This window comes from Phocoena phocoena, chromosome 2, assembly GCF_963924675.1.
Source record: "Phocoena phocoena chromosome 2, mPhoPho1.1, whole genome shotgun sequence".
In the NCBI taxonomy this organism is placed as follows: Eukaryota; Metazoa; Chordata; class Mammalia; order Artiodactyla; family Phocoenidae; genus Phocoena; species Phocoena phocoena.
This window is the reverse complement of record NC_089220.1, coordinates 84,710,421-84,729,986: the sequence shown is the minus strand read 5'-3', so window position 1 is coordinate 84,729,986 and position 19,566 is coordinate 84,710,421. Positions and strand designations below refer to the sequence as shown.

Here is a 19,566-nt window from a genome sequence, read left to right as displayed (position 1 = left end):
GAAGTTACTTCAGGTCTCGTGATCCACATGGGAACAAGAATCTGGAGTGCCAGCAACAGGTTTCTCAGGATATTTGCTTTCAGAAGAACCCACCCCATTCCACTGCCCTCAGCCAACAGGGCAATACCTGTGTCCCTCACAGTCTTCCCACACTCCTCGACACAGAGAGTGGCTGTTTCTCATGCCTCCTGCATCTTGTTCCCATAAGCTTGCTCTAAAAGCTTCTAAAGTTTTCAGATGGAAATACTTGAAAGCAAACTTCATGCTCTTATTTCAAATCCTCAAGAGGCTCAACATTCTCCTTGCCCACTTATTCCCAGTTTCCTGGCTCCAGGTAACATTGTGAAGGTGAGAGCTGTCTCCACCACACCCAATAGAGGCTGATAGAGGGTTAGGTGGCAGCCAAAGTAGTCTCTTTGTCTTTGTTCCAAGATAAAGAACTTTTTCAAAACACGTGCATTTTCAAAAGGTCAATGGTGGTAGGATTACAGGTATTTGGCATTTTTAAAATGACTTTCTGCGTTTTCCTAATCATCTATGACTACGTATTATTTTTACTATAAGATTCTTTGGGACCTTGTGTAATTACAAAAGCACTTTGTGCTCAATGAAGAAAACTTAGAAAACACAAAGGAAAAAAAGTTCCCTTAATCACATCAGGTAAAGATAACAGCTGTGGGGCTTCCCTGGTGGTGCAGTGGTTGAGAGTCGGCCTGCCGATGCAGGCGACGAAGGTTCGTGCCCCGGTCCGGGAGGATCCCGCATGCCACGGAGTGGCTGGGCCCATGAGCCATGACCGCTGAGCCTGCGCATCCGGAGCCTGTGTTCCACGACGGGAGTGGCCACAGCAGTGAGAGGCCCGCGTAAGGCAAAAAAAAAAAAAAAAGATAACAGCTGTGAACATTCTGGCATATGTCTTTCCAAACTTTTCTCTATGCAGAGATGCTTCATTTTAGTGATCTGGGAAAAAAGTAAACATTTAAGAGACAAAGTCTTGGGTCTTTAGTCTTCAATTTATTTCTGTTTTTAAACAGCATCTAATGGCTTGGAAAAGTCCCTAACAGCAAGGGCCTGCCCCATGCACTCCCAGAGGCTCCCCCAACCATGGCTGGGGTCCAGGATCCAGTAACTCCCCCTCAGCCACACCAGCCATCAAGCCTACTTTCTCTCCATCTCTGGAGACTTGGGACAGAAGAGGGTCTCCAGTTAGAGGGAAAGATGGCACTAAAGGACACTGCGTGGAAGGATTGGGCTCAGACACAGCTGCCTTTGTTAGTCTTAGGATATTTGGGGATTTGGTAGCATGCTCAGACAGACTGCGGGAGGGCTCAAAGAGGGGCTCCTGGGCTCCTCTCTGGCCTCACTCATTCCTGGGCAAGCCTTACAGCACCCCTTCCTCTTGCCGGGCTCAGTGCATTGCCTTTAGAAGCTGGGCAAATGGTAGCTTGTGTAATTCAGCATGCCTTGCTGTGACCTGGTCAGCTGCACTTTACTCCTGGCCTAGACAGGGTGGGTAACCAGGAAGGTGACGAAGATTCAGCCCTGAGGGTCCCACCGCCTCCCGCTACAGGGTTTGGGACCTGACTGTACCAACCCCTTACCAATTCTCACCTAAAGGGGAATAATACAAGGGCATCTCTTTGGGAGGAGGGGCAAACCTGGGCATTTAAACCCCAAGCACAGGCACAGATGGGCCCCCAGGCCAGAGACGCCTCAATGCATGCACTAAAGCAGCAGGGGCAGCTCAGCTGGGAGGGTAGGGGCCCACAAGGTTGGATCTACCCTCGCCCAACTCTCCGCACCCATGGTAACCATGGAAACATAACCACCCCCTCTGCCAGCTGCCTGGGTTTAGACAACAAGGCCTGGCCCACCTCCACCCAGCCAAGGCATGAACTGATGCCAGGCCGGCCACAGAGTGGTTGCAGGAAGCACTGGGATTGGGTGATTTGGTCAGTCCAGCCTTCCAGCACAGCTTGGGAGGACTACCACAGGAGCCTCCACGCCTTGCTGCCTGGGCTGGGGTCAGGCAGGGCTTAGTCAGCCAGCACAGTGGCCAGCAGAGCCAGCCGCATGGCCCCAGATGCCCTCTGCCTGTGGGCTAACAGCTACTGTGGGGTAGTAGCCCTTGCTGCAGCAGCAGCAGCCTCTGGGACTCATTGACGGGGCTGTCTGGCTGCTGCTCCTCCTGCCCAGGCCGCTCAGCCAGCCCCCGGGGGCTGAGGATGTACCGACAGTCACTGGGGGTGCCCCCCACGGCCCCCAGGCCACTGCCATCCCCAGCCCCGCTGCTGGCCGGGTCCCCGCCAGGCAGCTCCAGGTTGCCTCCCTCGGCAGACTCCTGGGCTCCCTCAAGGTTGATATACAAGGGGTCCTGGCTGGCGGATAGCACAGACAGGCGGCCCAGGACATTCTCCAGCTCCATTCGCAGACATGTGAAGCTCGGGCGCTGCTTGGGGTCGGCGCTCCAGCACTGGTACATGAGCTCATACCTGGGGCAGAGAGAAGGGTGAGGGGACGTAGTGAGGAGCCAGAGAAAGGGGAAGGAGGGTCCTTCTCTCAAAAGCAGAGGTCCTTTAATCATATGAAATGAGGATTTAGAAAAATGTGATTGAGGGAGTTCTCTGGTGGCCTAGTGGTTAAGATTCTGGGCTTTCACTGCTGTGGCCCCGGTTCAATCCCTGGTCAGGGAATTGAGATCCCACAATCTGAGCAGTGCAGCCAAAAATTTAAAAAAAAATTAAAAAAGAAAGAAAAAGAAAATAAAATGTAATTGAACACTCTAATGTATAGGGCTTACTATGTATCTGGCACTCTTCTAAGCATTTTACATTTATTATTAATTCTCCCAATACTGTGAAATAAGTGATCCCTATTTTACCAACGTTCAAACTGAGGCACAGAGAGGTTAAGAACCTTGACTAAGGTCACACAGGTAGAAAGTGATGAAGCTAGGTGGGTCGGGTCCAGAGTCCCTCTTACGCTATTTTGGGAAGGGGTAGTAGGAGTGTTTTTGTCTTGTGGAACACAGCCTGGAGTCAGGGTTATTTTACGGGGGTGATTTGGGAATCCACCCTTTGTCCTAAATCCTCACCTGTTCAGGGGGTCTTAAATCCTCATTGTTCATGAGGATTCTCACCTTCGAGAATCTGAGAAAAGCTTCCAGCCCTTTTCCCCTAGTAGGGACACTTTTTACGTACAATTTCAGGAGCTTTGCAGATTCCCTGAGGTCATATCCCTGTTCCCAGGGAATGCCTCATGCTGAGAAAAAATAAGTAAGTAAATAAATAACAGGAAAGGGTTGAGACCAGATCTAGTCATAGCAAATGCCTGACTTTCTTGCCTGTGCCCACGATAAAAGCCCCAAACACTCCTCCGACTCCAGCCCTCCTAACAGAGGCCTCCAACGATGGGGGGAATCATGCCAGACACTGAATAGGTCGTGGGAATGGTCCAGGCCACGGGTATGTGGCCAGGCTGGAATACACTGTCAAGGCCATGCCAGGAGCCAACTGGCGCCTGTCCACCAGGCTGCCTGGTGGGAGGCCAGCGCCTGCCCACCCTCTATTGACAACACTAACTCCAGCCCCAGATGACACTAAGCCAGGGCCTGGTCCCCACTGCCCAGCAGAACCTCTGTGGCTCCAGAGGCCCAGGCAGGCTACAGCCACCGGGAGACCTGACCTTTCTGCCCCTGACATGCCCGAGCTCTGCTGAGACGTAGGGCCTGGTTCATGTACTCAAACTGCCCTCTCTCCCACAGTCCAACCTCAGGGCACTTCAAACCCACCGTCCTAGAGAAAGAGGACCCTACCATTCAGGCTGAGCCTTCCTCTGCCTGTCTCCATTCTTGAACCTCTGGAGGTCCAACCCCAGAGCAGGAAATAGGTTTGTGGACTCCTTCCCTCACTAGGACTTGTACTAGTGAAAAGGTCCTCCGGAGGCCCAGGGAAACTCTGGCTTGCATGGGGTGGTAGAATAATACTAGAATAGACAAATCATAGTTGGGTTCATGGTTAATAGGCACATTCTAAAATCACACAGATCTAGATTCAAGTCCCAACTCATTCACTTAATCGCTGTGTGACCTGGGTCATGTTACTTAACCTCTTTAATCCTAGTTCCTCATCTACAAAATGGGAATAATAATAGTCTTCTCCTCATACGGTTAGAGGAGGATTACCTGAAAGAATGCCTGTAAAGAACCCAGCTAATGTTAGTGATACTGTCTTCTAGTCACAAGGGGCCCATGACTCTCCCCCGTGCAGTGAGTGTATCACCACCCTGCCCCACTCCCAAGGGCTCCGGGCTTCCAGAAAGGAGAGGAGGCAGTACCCTTCTCCCAGGATCTCAGTTTGTTATCTTAGGTCTCTCCACTCCCTCAGAGAGGAGGCCAAGACAAGAAAGGAACCCAACCTCCCGCCCCCAGCGCCCCCTCCCTGTCAAGCAAGGAATGTGATGGAGCAGCAGTTTTTTTCCTGCCCCTGTGCAGCACTCCCTGAGGGGGAGGGAGAGCTCAGCCTTAGGGAAGGAGTGGGGGTGGGGAAGAGGTGACAGGGAAACCTGCTCTGTTGCTCAACCCTGCACCTTCTGCCCTTAGGTGGGATTCCTGGTTCTCCCTGGAAACTGGAGAAAACAGTGATAGGAAAAGGCTGGAGCAAGAAACATGGGATGGTAAAGGGAGAGAGAAAGAAAACAGGAGCAGTAGATGAAGAGGGAGTTTGGGGTAGAGGTCAGACTTCCCTCTAATGACGAGGACATGTCCACAAAAAAAAAAAAGAAAAAAAATTAAAGTTTAGTTGCGGATCGGAGCTCCCAGTGGGCCAGCAGCTGTTGCGGCGGCCATGAGCTGAAACCCCAAATACCTGTTTCCTCCCAGAATCCCCTTCCTGGGGCACTCACACGTCCTCCATACACTCCGGAGGCTGTTTCAGGCGGTTCCCGCCGATGAGGTAGTTGTAAATCTCAGCGTTCTCAATGCCAGCATACGGCGTCTGCCCACGAGTCATGATCTCCCACATGGTCACCCCGAAGGCCCACTGGGACAGAATCGAGGTTGGAGGGGAGATGTCACTAGGCTTCCTGAGCCAGGCAGAGTCCCGAGGCAAGCATATCTTGGGGCTCCGGGGCCTCATAATGGGGCAGCCAAAGCCCAGAGAGCAGTGCTAAAGGTCCACCCACGCACTAGTCCGCACTACTGTGTTACCGTCAAGTCTCACTCTGCCGCCCTGCTCACCACGTCACTGTGCACAGTATACAAGTTGTCAGCCAGGCTCTCCAGGGCCAGCCACTTGACGGGCAGTTTGGAGGCACAGCCCTGACGATAATAGTCCCCACTATAGATCTTCCGGGAGAGTCCAAAGTCGGCCACGCACACCGTCATGTCTTCCGCCAGCCTGTGAGGAGTGTCGGAGGATGGGGTCAGCCTTCTGCCAGGCTGGCAGCCTAAATCCAGAGCATCTTTGTTCTCAAGCCGTCCCCTCACGTAGCAGATACTGTCCCAGGTGGGAGCTGACCATTAGCTAGCTCTTCCTGGCACTGCTTCCTGCCTCCCAACCCCGAGCCCTCCAGAATTCACATACATGCAGTTCCGAGCAGCCAGGTCTCGGTGGATAAAGTTCCGGGAGCTCAGGTACTCCATGCCACAGGCAATGTCCACCATGAACCGAACCAGGGTCTGCAGGGGCAGGTTCTGGTGGGCAGACAGGGTGAGCTCAGGCTAGACCCAGCCAGGGCAGTATGAATGGGATTCCCTGGCCAGAAAGCCTAAAGACTGTCCTCAGAATCACTGAAAGGAAGGGGATGAAGGGGCTTCCCAGTGCAAGGAAGCCTTGGCAAATCTGAGGGAGAGCACCCAAAAGTCAAGACTCCCCCAGTCTGGGGCTCCACGGGACTCTTCTCTCAGGAAGGGGCCTTGCCCAGCCTAAATTCCCAGCAGGGATTTGTGAAGGAGAAGGAAGCCTGTTAACAAAAATGTCAAACTTGGAGCCCACCTTCTCCCAACCAACTCAGTTGGCCCTACCTCCACCAAGCCAACCTCTCTCCCAGGGTCTTTGTCCCTTTCCAACTCCTGGCTGCTCCCACCCCAGGCACTCACAAAGGGGTTCTCCCCAATCCGGGAGGCGAGCAGGAAGGCGTGCAGGTCCCCGTGCTTCATGAAAGGCAGGATGACCATGGGGGTGGGGAGACGGCCTTTGGCCCTGCTCCGGAGGCTCACCCCTGGGGACAAGGGAGAGTCAGTGGGGCACATAAAGGTCAAGGGACAGTTCAGGCATCTGTATGAGACCCCACCTGCTGGGTTCTACCTCTAGCCCTGGTTCTGCTACCTCTTTCCTCATTAAGTTCCACACTGGCCTGGTGACTACCCAGGAGGGACTCTGGCTGCCCCCCCAGTCTCTGGAGCATCTTCTCTGTCCCCTCTTCCTCCTCCTCTGTTTATATGAGCAGCCTTCATGGAACAGGGTCTGCAAACTGAACTCCTTACCTAGAGCCTGATCAGATTTCAGCCAGGCCGCTCCTTGCTCTTTTGGTGTCTGCTTACTCACCAGGCGAAGTCCGAACTTCTCTCCCACAGACTGCCCTCGCACCTCGGGGGAGCGTAGTTTTAGCCCTATTTTACATTTACCTCCCCCAAGAAGGGGCTCACCAACAAGCTTGGCCACGTGTGGGTGGTCAAACTCCTTCATGCAAGCCGCTTCCCTGAGGAACTCTTCAATGTCGCTTGAGGCAATTATGTCAGCTGGGAGGAAAGGAGGGAGGGAGTGAGGGAAATGTGCCCCCAGTGGGCCCAGGAAACAGTCCGGCCATGAGCAGGAGAAACTCCCACGGGCTGGTGCTATCCAACAATTTCTCCACTCGCTCATGCCTTCCCTTTGGTTTGGAGAGTCAAACGGCTCAACCAACCACAGCTTTAATCACCCCGAGTGAAACCAGAGGACAGTCACTGCTGACAGCAGGGGACAAAGGCTGGGGCACCAATGAGTGTGGGTTTATGCCTGTGAATTATTGACATGGTACAGACAGCATCCCACTTAGTGCTAACTTGTCTTGCAAAGTCTAGGGGCCTAGCAGAGCCTGCTTCAGGATCAGCCACCCCTTTCACCCTCCCAAGTGACGCCCTCACTCCACTCTAGTACTATTCTCCACTCACCTTTCAGCATCTTTACAGCCACTTTCACAAAGGAGCCATCCTCCTGCTTCAACTGGGCCTCCCTCACTGAACCAAACTCTCCTAGGAACCGATCCAAATGATGGTAAGTCCCCTTGGCCTCCTGTCCCCAACCCAGAGCCCTCCCAGGGGACCCCTCATAGGGACACAAAATCATTAGACTCTGGAGCCACTGAAAGAGGCTCCCTCGTTCATAGCAAAGTATGCTGGGCTGGGTGTGATGACACCTCATCCCTCCTCGTTCACAGCCTCCATTCCCCCAAACATCCCAAACCCAGGAGTCTACAAGCATATGCTGTTCATAGGAGCTGACCTAAATCCACACCCTCAGAGTGACGGGAGCAACCAAACACACCGGGACATGGCAACTCATGCCAATCCCTGCACAGCCTCACACACCTTTGCCCAACATCCGGCCCAGGGTGAACTGCTGCTCTGGGATGAGTACATCCTCCAGTTTGTCCTTCAGCTCATCACTGATGCCCAAGCTGTCCACTGTGGGGAGGCGGGTGGTGAGAAAGGGGAGGGACCTCTCTGGTTCCAGATCCAAAACCCAAGCCTGCCTCCTGTACCCCAGACTCCACCCTCAAAGCAGAGATGAGCTTAGGTGAGCTCTCCCACAGCTGGGCCGGCGATTTCCATGAGGATGGGTCTGTGTCTTTTCCACGGTGTGCTTAGGACTCATCAAGGTTCAGACCTATTGGTCAAATTAATAAGAGGAATGCAGATAGGGGTCCAAGATAACCCACTTTTTCCTCCTATGGCTCCCCACCACTCACTCACGTGTGGCCTCGATGCGCTCGGGCCTTTCCCGATTGAAGGATCGTGCTGCCCGGAAATGAACTGCCGGCTCCCCCTGGGCCATGACACTGTCAAAGGCTTGCCTAAAGGGAAACCCAGGACTTGGAGTCAGCTCCAAGGTCTTCAGTTACCACCTGCCTCTCCCTCTGTGCCCCCCCCCTTACCCAAACCGTGTCTCCTTCCGTGTCTTTCGAAGCAGGATGAGGGCCAGGGCAGCAGCCGTCACCAGGGCTGTCAGCACACCCAGGACCACAGGCACCCAGGATGTGCGGCTGTGGGGAGCACCCTGCCGGCCTGTGGGAGACAGGGGCAGGAAGCAGCACGAGCTAGCCTGATTCCAAGGAGGCCCTTTAGAATTTTCCAGTGATGGCCATCTGGCCTGGTCAAGAGGCTCCTCTCACTCGTTAAGGGTCCAGAGTGGAAAGAGGCTCCAAAGGAAGAGCCAAGGGTTCCTACTCTGTCAGTGACAGACGCTGACTGTTGGGACCTACAGCACGACCAGGGATTTCTATGCTAGCTGGAGGGCAGGGGGAGGGGAATGAGATACAACCCTGGCCTCAAGTGCTTGACTCTGAGTCTTTGGGCCTCTTAAGAGGGGAGGCACTGCCAGCCTCCTCCCATCAGTGTAGGTTGCCCTTGAAAGCCTCCATCCCCTGCCCCCTTCCCCTTACAGGTCTTGCAGGTCTTACCTGCATGGTCATGAGAAGAGACCACCAGCGGCTGACTCCAGGGCCCACAGCCAACTGCACTGGAGACACACACACGCACAATCAGGTCCTTCTGGGGATCCCAGCCTGTCAGGTTGGCCCTGGTCCCCTCCACTATCAGCTCACCCTGCAGCCAGGAAAAACCCCCATCGTACACTGAGCCTGAGTAAAAGGCCTCCAGCTGGGGCCTGAAGTCAGAAAAAGGTCTCGCTAGGAACGTGGGAGGTTAGGGACACTGTGGGTTCGGGGGCTGCAGGCACACAACCTGCTGGGAGTCATCACATTCCTGCCGCAGGCTGCAGAGGCCTCTCCTGAACACAAACAAGGCTCAGTCCGAGAATGCAGATGTGGGGGATGGGTGGGAACTGGGGGGTGGGGGAGGATAAGAAGGCTTTATCTGTGTCCTCCCCCAGTTTGTGCAGGAATGCGCTTCCTGCTTTCTTTTCAAAGTGGACACTGGAGGCAATCTTAACAGGAGACATAATCCAATGAAGAGTGCAGCTTGCAGGGGAGGGCGGGAGGGGTAGACTCCCCCGGATGGTAACAGGCCCACCAAGGCCCCCAGGCTCACCAAGGACAGCCATTCTGAAGCTCAGAAGGCCTCAGAGCCCTGAGGGCCGACTCTAGTAGTAAGCAGAAGCTTTCCTTACCTGGGTTCCGTTGTCTTGAACCCAGGACAGTTTATAGGGTCCCAGAGGGCCTTCTAAAGGACCTTCAGGGATCACTTCTTCCCACTCCAGGATGAGGCCTGAGTCTGTGCGGATGGCATGGAGGTTCTGGGGAGCAGTGGCTGGGGCTGTTCCCAAAAAAAGAAGGTTGCTAAGAGCCCTGCCCTACCCACCACCGCTATCCCATGCAGGTCCTTGGAACCAACTCCAAAGAACCAAATAGCTCAGAGAACGACACGTGGGGCAAGAGTCTGCTTCCCAGGTCTGACTGCTCTCACCCATCGTTCTGGGGAGTACGGGTGGGTAATGGCAGGACCCGTACCATCCCAGTTAGGCAGGGTATTGCTCTTCATCACCTTGGTTACTGCCTCAGCAACATCCTTCACTCTCCTCTCACAACCCTGCCAGCCTCCTTGCAATTGCTAGGAACTCCAAGCAAGTTTGTGCCATAGGGTCATTGTACTTTGTGCCCTCTTCCTGCAGTGATTTCCCCCAAATATGGCTCTTTCCTTATCATTCAGACCTCAGATCTCTGTATGGGGGTACTCCTGGAGCACCCTGGGGCACTCTTCACCACCATATTACCTGATCTTTCCCACTTTGCTTGTCTGCCCCACCCACTAGAACTAGAGCTGAATGGGAGGGGGACTGGATTTATCTCCAGGTAGCAACAGGCCCTCAGTAAAGTGTTTGCTGACTGATGCATGATACTCCCTCTCAGGTAGCCCTCTCTCAATCAACGCCATTCAGAACTGGAGCCAACACTACCCCTACTACCCCAGCCCCCAGCCCCATTCATCCATGCCCAGGTACTCTGCTCTGTAAGTCCCTTACCTAGACCCTTTGTCCGAAAGGGCACCCAGTCAGCATATGGAGAAGGCCCCAAGGCATTGGCACAGCGAACCCTGAGGCTATAGTTGGTGGCAGGTGCCAGGTCCCGGAGCAGACAGGTAAAAGGTGGCACAGGGACCACAACAGCCAGGACCTCCCAGCCTCCTGGGGCCTGAGTCACCTACAGAAAAACAGAAAATTAATTATGTGGAACTTCTCTGGTGGCGCAGTGGTTAAGAATCTGCCTGCCAATGCAGGGGACGTGGGTTCGATCCCTGGTCCCGGAAGATCTCACATGTCACAGAGCAACTAAGCCCATGAGCCACAACTACTGAGCCCACGTGCCACAACTACTGAGCCCACATGCCCTAGAGACCATGCTCCACAACAAGAGAAGCCACCACAATAAGAAGCCTGCGCACCGCAACGAACAGTAGCCCCCGCTCACCACAACTGGAGAAAGCCCGCATGCAGCAACGAAGACCCAACGCCGTCAAAAATAAATAAATAAAATTTATTTTCAAAAAAGAAAATTAGGGCTTCCCTGGTGGCACAGTGGTTAAGAATCCGCCTGCCAATGCAGGGGACATGGGTTCAAGTCCTGCTCCGGGAAGATCCCACGCGCCACGGAGCAGCTAAGCCCATGAGCCACAACTACTGAGCCTGTGCTCTAGGGCCTGCGTGCCACACTACTGAGCCCGTGTGCCACAACTACTGAAGCCCACGCACCTAGAGCCCATGCTCCGCAACAAGACAAGCCACCGCAATGAGAAGCCCGTGCACCACAACAAAGAGTAGCCCCCGCTCGCCACAACTAGAGAAAACCCCCGCACAGCAACGAAGACCCAATGCAGCCAAAAATAAATAAATAATTTTTTAAAAAAATAAAGGAAATTAATGATGTAAGGCAGGGAGGTTTCTTAGGCATGTGAGATGAGATGGAAGATGGGACAGGTAGGGGGATGGTTGGGGGACTTGAGTTAATGCCTCTTCAAGTCTATCAGCAGAATAGCCAAGACTTGGAAACAACCTAAATGTCCACTGACAGATGAATGGATAAAAAAGATGTGGTACATATATACACAATGGAGTATTACTCAGCCATAAAAAAGAATGAGATAATGCCATTTGCAGCAACATGGATGGACCTAGAGATTATCATACTAAACGAAGTAAGTCAGGAAGAGAAAGACAAATACCATATGATATCATTTATATATGGAATCTAAAATATGACACAAATGAACGTACCTACGAAACAGAAACAGATTCACAGACAGAGAACAGACTTGTGGTTGCCAAGGGGGAGAGCGGAGGAGGAGGGAACGATTGGGAGTTTGGGATTAGCAGATGCAAACTTGTATTATATAGGATGGATAAACAGCAAAATCCTACTGTATAGCACAGAGAACTATATTCAGCATCCTGTGATAAATCATAATGGAAAAGAATATGAAAAAATATATATAACTGAGTCACTTTGCTATACAGCAGAAATTAACACAACATTGTAAATCAACTATACTTCAATTAAAAAAGTCTATCAGCAGACACTTGCAACCCACCCCTTCCCACCCGCCACCACACCAGGTTCCATGTCTCCATGTCTTGGCAAACGCTGTTCCCTTTGCTGAGAATAACCTTCCTAGCAAAGTCCAACTCATCCTTTAAGATTCAAGGCAAATACCACTCCCTCTGTGAAAGCCTTTCTCAAATACTCGAGAAAATCCATGCCCCTTTCTGTTAGAGTGGATACCACTCTTTGTAACTGTTTACATGCCAATGCAAACTCTCAGAGCAAAGTAATTGGGAGCCTATGGGCACCATGAACCAGGCCTGCTCCTTACATTTTGGGGACCCAGGGCAAGAGTACAAATGGAGATCCAGTGTACCATATGACTAAATATTTAAACGTTAAAAATCAGCGAAAAGACTATTAAGTAAAATATTTTCTATCTTAATGTATTGACAAACAAAGCTACAAAACAACCTGGAAGATCGGGTTTACATTTATAATTCTCCAAATCCTTGGAGTCCCAAGCCAGAATGTGGTGGCACAAGAAGAGCCAGTCTCCAGCCAAAGGTCTGCAACATGAGGGACATCACGTGCATGGCTGTGGACAGTGCTGCCTGCATACCCACTCCCCCTCAAATGGCTGCCCTTTGAGCTTAGAGGTGCACATACCTTAGCATGATCCATCCTTGGGAGGATGGACCAGGGAGAGGCCCATATAGGCCCCAGAAGCAGACTCAAATTAAGGGGAGAGGGGTGTGTCCTGGTGAGCTGGATGGGAGTGTTCCCTTGGCCCTATGGATTTCCCTGCCCAGGGGCAAGGGGTGCAACCAAAGGAGGGCCAGAGTGGGATCCTCTAAAGGGTGGAGCCGAGAGCAGGGACCTTTGTTGCCCAAGAGAACTGCCTAGAACCATGTCAAAGGTGCTCATTAAATACCTTTTGAGTGAACAGACAGAAATGAACAAGCCTGAACTGCCTCATTTTTAGTATCATCTTACCCAGCTTTCCCACTGTCTGGGGCCTAGGACCTCTTCTGGTCCCCCTGTTCTCTTTGGCATGGGTCAGAGGTTGGGGCACAAGAATGCAGGTATCAGATAAGTCAAAGGTTTGGGTTTTCACCCACATAAGAAAAACTCTTCCAGGTATCCCCAATCTGCTCTAGTCATCTGTTTTCCAGCCTGAAGAATGCACAGGTTGAGCCGATCTGCCGTCACTTGATTGCTAGAGCACCCTATGATAAGGGGCAGTGGCCAGGGCTCTTCCTGGTAAGGGAATGTCACCTGAATAGAGCTGGAGACCAAGCCCCATGGGCAAGACTAGGTAAATGTGATACCACTGTCAACAAAGTGCCACCGAGGCAGCCAGAAGGAGCACAGCCAGGAGAGCCTGTCTGCCCTCTCAGCCTACCTGGACCGTACAGGATTGGAGCAGGGCTTGGCCATCGGCACCTGGCGTCCAGGCCACACTAGCATTGCTGCTGGAGAGCTTCGTCACTGTGATGTTGAAGGGGGCTGCAGGCAGTGCTGTGGATGGGGACTTAGAGTCAGTGCTCAGGGAGGATAGAAAAAGAGGGAGAAAGCATGGGAGTTGAGCCTTGAGTTCCTCCCTAGGGTTCCCCCCAAAAAAAACTTAAGATGGCTACTCAGCACTCCCAGGACCACAGTAATACACAAGTCAAGCAACTGGCAGCGAACAGCTGCTCATAACCTGAGAGAGTGCCTAGGCTGTGGAGAGAGGTTACTGCTCCCTGAATCGGGGGCCCTGTCTGACCAAGAAATAGGGTAAGATAATGTGTGTCTGGCGGCGGGGGGCGGGGGGGAGCATGGCACCTCGGCCTTGGGAGATACCAGGGAGAGGCAGCTGACCCTGCGGCCACAGCCCATTCCTGCACACACCGGCTCTCTTCCCCTTTCCACTCTGCCTGCTGTGCACAGCAGCCCTTTGGGTCTCCTCTATCATCCTGCTAAGCTGTTATCCCCACCCCCATTCCCTCGACAGGGGCTGGCAGAAGCAAGATTGGGCCTGAGCCTTGACCATCTCCTGCTGGCTCCCTCCCTCCTTCCCTCCCAAGGACTCTGCTTCGTGATGGGAAATCTACTGTGACGTCAGGTTTCTATTCTCATCTCAGCCATGGCAGGGTCTCAGGTGCTCCCACTAGGAATGGAGCCATGCCAATTAACCCCTCATCCATCAGATCCCAGCAGGACCCAGGCGAGCTGGAACAGCAAACAATTCTAACTTCACCCACAGCCTGCTGAGAACGTCCCTGCCTTACCACCCCTCACCTCCCAGGGGCCTCCTACCTTGAAGACGAACAGTGGCTGGTCGAGAAGAGGCCAGGCCTTTTACGTTGTGAGCTTCACAGGAGAACACAGTGCTCTGGGTCACCCCTGGGGCCAGAAAACCTCAGTAAGCACCGCCCCCCAGCATCAAGTCCCACTCAGTCTGGGATTGGGGATAGTCAGGCTCTGGGTCTGAATATCCTACAATATCCAGCCAAAGGAAAGGTTCCACAGTGTGGGCCTGGATATAAATCCCAGGGCTGGGGCTCTGTTTTCTCATCTCCCAAATGGGAGAATTGTGAGAACCAACTGATGCAACATATATAAAGTGCACGGCACACAGTAAAGCACTTGAGAAATGTTATACTGCCCCTCCCACCACAATCCCATCTCCCGCGGACAGTACAAAGCTGCCTCCCTTTTCTGGTCACTCCTTTATTGCACATTCCAGGGCCCTTCTCTATTTGCTCTGTGCCATATCATTGTTCTCTTTGCAGAGTCGCTGCCTTTCAATAGTTCTCTGCTCCTTATGCGTGTGTCTTGTCTCCCCAGTTATACTAATTCCTGGGGGGCTGGACCGATGGCTTCTATTTCCTTTGTACTCCCTTGATCTCCCGTGGTGCCTAGCACCATGTGCTGTGTGGAGTGGGAGTTCAGTGAGTGCTTATTCTCAAGCTGCCTACCTGACGGTCCCAACCACGCACATCTGGAGAGAACTGAATCCAACCTCCCTTCTCATCTGCTCCAACCCAGCGCCTCCTGAACAGGATCAGATCCTGCAGTCCACCTCCTTTGAAGATGCGTATTCCTAAGGGACTTGGTAGATCAGAGTCTGTCCTTCCCACCTTACAGTACATGAGACTAAGTTCAGACTCCCATCCTTTTCGGCCAGTTCAAGCCTTGACCAGAAACATTAACTTTGTTTCACAGGTTAGCAAGTCTCACAAGTGTGTAAGGTATGTGCCTGAGGATCCTGGGGTCCAGGTGGGTGGGCAGGCGTGGCTGCTTCTGGTGTAACTGTGTGGAGGTGTGGACAGATACAGTTGTTTGGGAAAGGTTTGGAGATTTCTGGAAAAGGCCATTAGAAGAGGAGGCCCCCGTATCTTTGTGCTGGCTTCCCCCTCCCCCTTTTCCTTCCCCCTGCCATTCCCCACTCTGCAGCCTGAGACTCTTTACTTCTAGGCAAGTCTGCCAGACACTCCTCTTAGCTCTGCATGGGCTGGTTCCTGGCTTCTTCCCTTGGGAGGGGTGGGGGGGGATGGGTGCCCCTGGTCCCACACATTAACCTTCCAGGGCCAGCTGTGCACGGCCTAGACTGCTGTGAACGCAGGAAAGAGGCTCCAGCATCTCCTTAGGCACACGCAGCAGGATCACCACCAATCAGCCCACCAGGCCAGCCTAGCACACCTGACTAATGAGCTCACGTACCCAGGCACTCTGGACACTCACGACCGCAGGCTCAGTGATTTAAGCAGATTTGAACTCTGCCAGCCTCACCACCCCTGCTCAAAGCCCCTCCTGAGGCTGCTCACCTGTTACATTTAAAACGGAAGGAGAGGGAGCAGGTCCCCCAACCTTCGTGCCTCCTCTCCACCAGACAATGGTAACAGGTTCTGGGGGACCCACGGCCTCACAAAACAGTTGGAAAGGGGCATTGGGTGGCACTGCCAGATCTTTTGGCTCCACAGTGAAAAATGGCACACCTGGGGGGAAAAAGGCGGGTGGGGAGTGAGCCTTGCCACCTCTCAGCTTCCGACTGCCCAAGCCACAAGTCTGCTACCATCTGAAGCCCTCTATGCGGAAGGTCCCACGGGCCCTTATGATTGGGTCAACTGCAGAACAGGCATCTAGCTTGAGGGGAGAAGCTTCTCTTCTTTGGCCTCCTCAGGGATATCCTTTATGCTGTACCCTTGGGCCTGACAGATTCTCCCTTTTCAGACCTGCTCTAACAGCCCTTCTCAAAGCAAGGGAAGAGGCAGAGGGTGGGGAGCTGGGGGAGGGGCAGTAAGGGAGGGGGAGTGGGCGGGAGCTTTAGCAGAGTTCTGCTGGCAGGCCCCAGATCCCGTTCAGAGCCCTTTGTTACTTTCTTAGTCACTTTGTTTTCCGGGGTTGCACAGCTTTGAGCTCCTGCAGCTGTGGATCCTTCCTCCCCTCCCCCATCCCTCCCCCTCCTGGCCTGGCCACTTGGCAGAACAGGGTCCAGCCCCAGATGGGTGCTTGAGGCTTGTTTGTCAGACAACTGAAACTTGACCGCACCCCATTGATTATGGGTCTTAGTTGCCCCTTTGGCTCTCAAATACCCAGACTCCAGTGGGTATGGTCTTCCATGGCTGCACCAGGCCTGGAGTCTGGTGCAGTCAGGTCCCAGAGGGCAGTGGGGCAGCCCAGCTTCCACTCAGATTTCTTGGGCATAGGGTGGTCACTAGCAGACAGCATCTGCTCCAGGCCAACACGCCCACGTGGCTCTGCCTCCTCACCTTCTACCGTGAGCCACACTGGCTGGGAGGTCTCGGTTTCGCCCCCATCCTCCACCTGGCACCAGTACCGGCCCGCATCAGAGCGCTCCACTGACTTCAGGCTGTGGAAACAGGACACCAGGTCTCCCAGGGTCAAGGAGGGCAGCTCTGCTGGGCAGATTCAATGGGTTCAGCCTGCCCCCACTTCTGGAAGTCTCCGCAGGTTGCCGAATAAAAAAACCACAGACCTCTGGGCATCAGCATTGCCCCCAGCTCCCAAACCCCATGGAAAGAGCACAACGTGTCCCCAGGCTGGCATCCCACACCTTCCCCCACAGTCCTGCACCTGAGGAAGCCAATCCAGTGCTGCTCACTGACTGGGATGTACACCTGATCCACGCTCTGGACCACAGCCCCGTCCTTCACCCACTGTATCTCAGGCTCCTCCATCCCCTCCACGCTGCAGTTGAGCTTCACCGGCTGCCCCTGAGACACTGTCAGCTTCACTGGGGCTCCCAAGAGCTTCAGGCCTGAGAGGTGGGAAGGAGAATGTGTCATTCTGCTTGAGAGGGACCCTGTCTCTAGAAATATCCCCCATCCTATTCCAAAACCTAGGTTCTGTGTCAGGGGGCTCACTCTCAGACAATGGCCAAGGAAGCAGAGGCAGGACAGTGTGGGAGGGAAGGTAGCCTGGACCCGGGCTGGGGGAAGGAGCATGACAAGCTCTCCAGGCACCATTTCTGCCACTGCCAAGTTCCTCCCAGCTGTAAGGAAGTGACTTCTTCCCCGTACCTCCCTGCTGGGCAATGTTAAGTCAGGCCCAACCACCAAAAGGAAAGCAAGCCAGGCTGCAACAGTGGGGCGCTTTCATACACCTGGGGTAGGTACTGCCCTGGGAATCACTGCTGCACCCAGTCAGTGCAACAGGCAGCCAGCTCTCCACCCAAGGTGTCAGCCTAGGCTCTGCACTGCTGCTGGCATCCCCCTGCACCCTACCCTAGCAAATGTAAGGAGACTGAGGAAGGGAAGGAGGGGGTGCTCCCCTGAAGTGGAGAACATATGGCTGCAAAACCACGTCAGAAAACACATGGCAGCCTTCCTGGCAGCCAGCCGCTCTATTAATACCTGAATGGGTGCAGGGGCAGGCGCTAGGAAGGTAGGAGGTAGAAGGGAGGGGAGGGGCCCTGAACAGGTGCCCGAAACCCCTGAGCTACTCTCACACCAACAGGGGCACTACCCTCTGAACACATACACACACACACACACACACCCTCAGAGAGCGGCAGGTGAACTATCAACATAGCTGAAATCCAGTTCTGCTTCTTCCTGCCCTTTGCTGTGTGACGCAAGGCAAATCCTGAGCGCTCTGATCCTAAGATACATACACCCTTCTGCTTGTAAATACTTGTCACTCTTTCCCTTCCCTTTCCTTCCCTGAGATGCTGATAAGGAAGGGAGTGCTGTCTGAAAAGAAGGTGCCTGCTGGGTGGCTGCTGCTCTGCCCTGTGTCTCTTCCTACTCCCTTCACCCTCTCAGGACCAGCCACAGCGCAAGGAGGGGTAGCCTAACACCCCATACATGCCCAGCAGTCCCAGGGGTGTGTAGTGTGAACTTGGGGATCCCGGTGCTGCAAGAAGCACTCCTGCCATTGGCAAATGCCTCATGGCTATGTGGGAACACAAGGCTGAGCAAAGACCAGCAACCCTGCCCCAGACCATCCTCTCCAACACGCCCAGTTTCAGGAAGCTCGGAGAAGGCACCGCGAATAGAGTACGCCCAGGTGTTTTCTGTGACTGGGCACTCTCGAAGCCCCTGTACCTACATGATGTAGGGGTGCCGGTGGGTGCTCAGTCCCAGCCCCTGTGGCTTCAGGGTGGGACCTTCGTTTGTGTGGGGCGGGTAGATGTGGTCCCCAGGACTGGGAGGGGAGAGCAAACAGCTAGGAGCGTCGAGGCGGGAAACGCCAATCCCAAACACCCCCCGCTGACCACTCGGCCCGAAGCCCCGCTCCTTTCCTTACAACCCCGCCAGATGAGCCCGGACGCGAGAAAGTTGGGGGGTGGGGGCCGCGACCCGAGATCCCGCGGCGAACGCACCGCTGAGCCCCCTCCCCCCTCCCGAGCCTCGGCCTTCCAGCTTGGAGCCCCCTGCCCAATTCTCCGGCCCGCCCAGGCCCGGGGCTCGCTCGGCTGCCGTCCCCGGGCTCCGACCCCGACCGCGCCCTTCCGCAGCCCCCCGCTTTCCGCCGCCCCCCGGGCCAGCCCCTACCTGCGGCCGCGGGCTCGGGGAGCAGCAGAGCGGTTAGACCCGCCAGCAGCAGCAGCAGCGGCGACGGTGGCGGCGGCGGCGGCGGCGGCAGCGGCAGCGGCAGCGGCGGGAGCCCCGACCGCCCCATGCTCCGCCTCAGCGCCATCGGCAGCGACCCCGCACCATGCCGGGCCCGGCCCGCGAGCGACCAGGGAGGAGGGAGTGGAGGAGGAGGAGGGAGTGGAGGAGAAGGAGGGAGAAGGAGAAGGAGGAGGAGGAGGAGGGAGGAGGGCCGAGGGAGGGGCGGGGGCCGGCCCGAGGGGCGGCGCTGCGGCCCGCACTCCGAGACCCGCACCCGCCGCGAGTCGCCGCGGCGGCCGTCAGCCGCGCGGGGTCCCGGGGCCGCTTTTGGGCCACCGCGCTCCTTCCACAGCCGTCGCCGCCGTCGCCGCCGCCGCTGATTCATGTTCTTATCGGAGCCGCCGCCTCCTCCCCGGCCCGCCCGCCGGCAGCCGGAGCTCGTACCGCCCCCCCGCGGAGCCCCGGGCGGCTCGCTCCGAGCTCCAACCCGGCCGCTGACTGCCCGGCCTCCGGCCGACCTCCCCCCGCAGACCTCCGCAGCCCCGGCCGGCACCCCCTGCCCCAGCTGCCCCAAGGCCGGATCCACGGATCTGGCTCAGTCCCCTGCACGGGCACCCCAGCCGCACCCCTCCTTTCCCTAAGGACTCCAGCATCTTTTCAAACCCAACACTCCAGATCCTTCCCTCCAAACCTTGCTAGAAGCCTCTACCACACCCCAACTTTTGTCCAGGCTGATCACAGAACCCAGTACCCTCCTCTCAACACAGAAAGTATCCCCTAGATACTCCCAACCATGAGGCCCCCTGAAATT

At 54.9% G+C, this 19,566-nt stretch overlaps 1 protein-coding gene across 2 annotated transcripts; it reads right to left on the bottom strand.

Annotated features, from left to right (window-relative positions):
• Nucleotides 1-994: 994 nt before the first annotated feature.
• TYRO3 (TYRO3 protein tyrosine kinase) lies at nt 995-18,979 on the bottom strand. 2 transcript variants are annotated; one of them, XM_065870984.1, is made up of 20 exons: nt 18,955-18,979; nt 18,696-18,923; nt 16,774-16,957; nt 16,449-16,549; nt 15,504-15,674; nt 13,993-14,079; nt 13,097-13,212; nt 10,179-10,356; nt 9,327-9,472; nt 8,659-8,803; nt 8,134-8,263; nt 7,952-8,052; nt 7,568-7,663; nt 7,151-7,231; nt 6,647-6,739; nt 6,098-6,219; nt 5,583-5,692; nt 5,237-5,396; nt 4,903-5,039; nt 995-2,492 (listed from the first exon to the last, which is right to left on the bottom strand). In XM_065870984.1, the coding sequence occupies exons 2-20, from the start codon at nt 18,838-18,840 to the stop codon at nt 2,102-2,104; spliced, it is 2,694 nt and encodes an 897-aa protein (XP_065727056.1). In that variant the 5' UTR covers nt 18,841-18,923; nt 18,955-18,979; the 3' UTR covers nt 995-2,101. The 2 variants fall into 2 exon arrangements, with proteins under 2 accessions (XP_065727056.1, XP_065727055.1); XM_065870983.1 differs by lacking the exon at nt 18,955-18,979 and having other exon boundaries at nt 18,696-18,840.
• Nucleotides 18,980-19,566: the final 587 nt, after the last annotated feature.